This window comes from Tupaia chinensis, unplaced genomic scaffold (assembly GCF_000334495.1).
Source record: "Tupaia chinensis unplaced genomic scaffold, TupChi_1.0 Scaffold144459_1, whole genome shotgun sequence".
NCBI classification, from domain to species: domain Eukaryota; kingdom Metazoa; phylum Chordata; class Mammalia; order Scandentia; family Tupaiidae; genus Tupaia; species Tupaia belangeri.
In genome coordinates this window covers 58,745-62,270 of record NW_006204318.1, presented here as the reverse complement: position 1 = coordinate 62,270, position 3,526 = coordinate 58,745, and the positions used below count along the sequence as shown (strand labels likewise).

General features: G+C 39.8%; 1 protein-coding gene across 1 annotated transcript in view; it reads left to right on the top strand.

The window, feature by feature from the left end:
• Window positions 1-1,042: 1,042 nt before the first annotated feature.
• Window positions 1,043-3,526, top strand: part of LOC102472115 (HLA class II histocompatibility antigen, DRB1-1 beta chain-like) — a 20,402-nt gene continuing 17,918 nt past the window's right edge. The window contains 1 exon segment of the mRNA XM_014583648.1: window positions 1,043-1,148. Within this exon segment, the coding sequence (XP_014439134.1) occupies window positions 1,043-1,148 (106 nt within the window).

Genomic DNA, 3,526 nt, shown 5'->3' with positions numbered 1-3,526 from the left:
AGAGACACATCTGAAATAAAAAAGAGGAAATTATAATTGCAACTAAGATTATGAGCTTGAATAGTTGGCACATAAAATAATGATTTTCCTGAAGTACAGTTGTGCCAAGGCCTGATTTTGAGTTCTATTTTAATCTAACAGCTCCCCACAAATTTAAATTTGGACAGTTGGATTAATTCTATTGTGAGATTATGTGCTATACAAAAGTACCTCCAAGACCCTTCATTCCACACAGATTCCTCCTTTAGACCCTTACCTGTGTGCATGCTGGAGATGCCACTACAGAGACAATAGCATTAGGAAATGCACTTAAAACCCTTTTGCTTGGGTGAAATTATTGACTAACTCTGAATTTCCCTTACTTTATCAGACGCATCCTGCTTGATAAAGGCACAGGTTATACTTCCACTCAGTAACTATAATCCTGTCATATCATCAGCTCCTTGAAGTTTCCACACCATTTCAGCCATTTCCTATATTGAAATAGCTAAAAGGTCACAGTGCCTTCATAACAACTGTGAGGAGATAAGTAACTTCTCCAGAATTACAATGCTAAATTAAGAAAAAATGAAGACCAGATTGAAGGTTTCCTAGGGCGATTATCTTCCTTCCATTCTCTTTTACTCCTGCACTTAGACACACTCCTCCCAACAGTTCTGTCATGAAAGAGATGAATAAATACCCTTGTAAAGCTCAAACTTGTGTCTACATCAATGGCCAGTACAGAGGTGGCTCAAATAAGAACCAAATTAAAGCATTTTAGGTACAACTGGATTAAATCTTTAAGGTATTAAATTTAAACAATGCTTGAAAGAAGGCAAATACTATGTCAAAGAGCACTTTCATACTGAAAATCTGACCAGCAACTGATGATGCTGTTCATCTCTCATACTGATTGGTTCCCAGCACTGAAGTTACCCACTCCAGAAACAAAGGGAAAAAATACTTTGATTCCTATTTGGGCTGTGGGAGAGGAGGGTCCTAGTTCTTGCTGAGTGAGATTTTCCTCCTTCTCACAATTGGTCCTTTCTTTTTCTGCAGCATGTCATGTCTGTGGCTCCCTGGTGTCTCCTGGACAGCAGCTCTGACAGTGACACTGATGGTGCTGAGCCCTCCCCTGACTTTAACCAGGGACACTCGACCTAAGTGTGCACACCTTGGGTGCTGAGCTATTTTTGGGGTGGGGAAAAGAAAGTTAACTTTTTCACTAGGTCCAGGCATATTTTCTTCAGTGATCACCTATATTTATCAAGTGAATCCCAAATTATTTCTATAACAACAGGAGCATGTATCTTGAGAGCCCTTCTCCTATGAGACCTGTGTAAGGGGCTCCACCTAGGCCACTTCTCCTCAAATCTAGTTCAGTAACACCTCCCCAGCTTTGTAGCACATTCCTTTATGGTCTGGAGACGGTTTAGAAATAATGATGCTAAAGTAATTCCCCACCAAGCACTTTCCTTTAATATACTGAGTTATGCTAACAAAAGGGAAAGTTTATCTGACAATTTTATAGACAGTAAAAAAAAAAAGAAAAAATTGGAAGGGCCTCTCCTAGAAGATCCTGTTATATCCTCAACAAGCTCTGTGGTGATGGTGCCTCTCCCCAGTACGTGAGGCTGGATCAAGAGACCTTGCTCATTAGCCTCTTATTACTCTCCTTGAACTCCAGTGTTTTTAAAGTTTGCATCTCTGCACTAGAAGGTTTTTTGTTTTGTTTTGTTTTATATAATTTAAGTTAGTACTCTTTCTCTCATTATTTTAAGTTAAAAACTCTGAATTTCAAGTAGAGCACCTTAATGCTTGGAATAAACCTATAGATAGGAGCATCTATGGAGTATTTTTTAGTGTCTTCAAAAACTTAAGACATCTTCTGAAAACCTGGTATAGGATAGTGCTCATTATAAATATATTTTGGTGCTTTTTGTATAGTCATTTTCTCTTATGTCCCTTATAGTTTCTGGCTAGAGGCCATAAGAAGGGATTCAACCAGTGTAAGATAAATGGCATAAAATTCCATTTTCATAGGACAAAAATAGTCAAATACGACCAGCCCCATAGCCTAGTGGTTAAGGGAAGCAGGATTCCATATGACCAACCCCAGTTCTACTCTTGACCTCTACAGCTTGAAACACATGCCATGCTTATGTCCATGTAAGTCCAAAATCTCGACAGGATGGAGAAATGGATTAGCCAGGTTTGTGGTTAAGGGGTGGGGGTGTTAGAGTGGTGCTTTTTTCCTCCCCCTCCCTCTGTCTCTCTGTATCTCTCTGGTGAACACATGTGCCCTATGGCAATTAAAATATATTCAGATATCAACACTTTCACGTGGTTTAAACAGTACACCCTGAGCAGTGTAGAGGTATTAATTTCTCATAGGGCTGAATGTCAGTAAGCAAGTCAAGGGAACTCAGCACCCTACTGGAGACTTGCCCCAAATCTCATGGGTTTATTCATCCTGTCTTCTGCTTTCCTTCATTATTGGTCTGGTTACCGCGGTCTCTTGTATTGTTCCTTCTCCTGCTACCATCGTCACTACTGAAAACCCCAAAGTTTGCAGAAACCCTCAGCACTGTAAGAGATTCATCAGGAGAGAAAACAATAAAAAATTTCCTTCTTTCTTCAAATCACATTTCTGTTACCTGTGAATAATTATTGTAGGAAGATGAGGAAGAGAACGTTAGTCTGAATTTCTTATACAGAGTGAATGTGTCATAGTGTAAATGAGCTTTGAAGCTTGGGTCCCTCTTACTTGCAGGATCGTGATCAGTGCTCAGAGAGTGACATGTAGCTAAGAAATGAGTGATGAGATGACAGCTGTGTGAGGATCCAAGGGACAGTTATGCCAAGGAGACAAGATAGGGGAAAGGATATAATGTGGAAAAATGTGCTGTCTAAAGGACATTTAAAGAATGCCACAGTGGCCGAAGAGTTGTGAGCAGGGGGTTTAGTGGTATGAGAGTAGGTAGGTTGGTGAGGAGCTCTGGAGCCTAATCACAGCAGGCCTGGAAGGTGATGGTAAGGTATTTGAATTTCATTTAACAGATGTGGGAAGCTCCTGGATGGTGATGAGGAGAGACAATTTATGTTCACCTTTAAAAGTTACTCTGACTCCCATGAGGAGTTTGGATTACTGAGTTCACAAGTGGAGTTGGGAGACCATTTAGAAGCACAGAAATCTCTAGGAAAGACAAGTGTGTGGCTTCACTTAGTTCATTAGTGATAAAGAGATTGATGAAGGTGGATTGAACTGATTGGGACAGATTTTTTTTTGTGTGTGGCTTATTAATGAGTTAAATATAGGGAGAAGATGAAAAATAAGGCTATTTCCAAGAATTTTGTCTTGATAAATAGGTGGAAGATCATGCTGTGAATTGAAATAAGGAATATTGTGGGAGGAAATGACTTAAGTGGATGACTAGAAATAAAGGTTTTGTTTAACTATGCTTGAACTAGTTTTTGACATTCATGTGGTGCTGTCAAGAGGTCAGTTGACTGTGAGCCTAGAGTCAGGGTGAGGTGTCCAGAG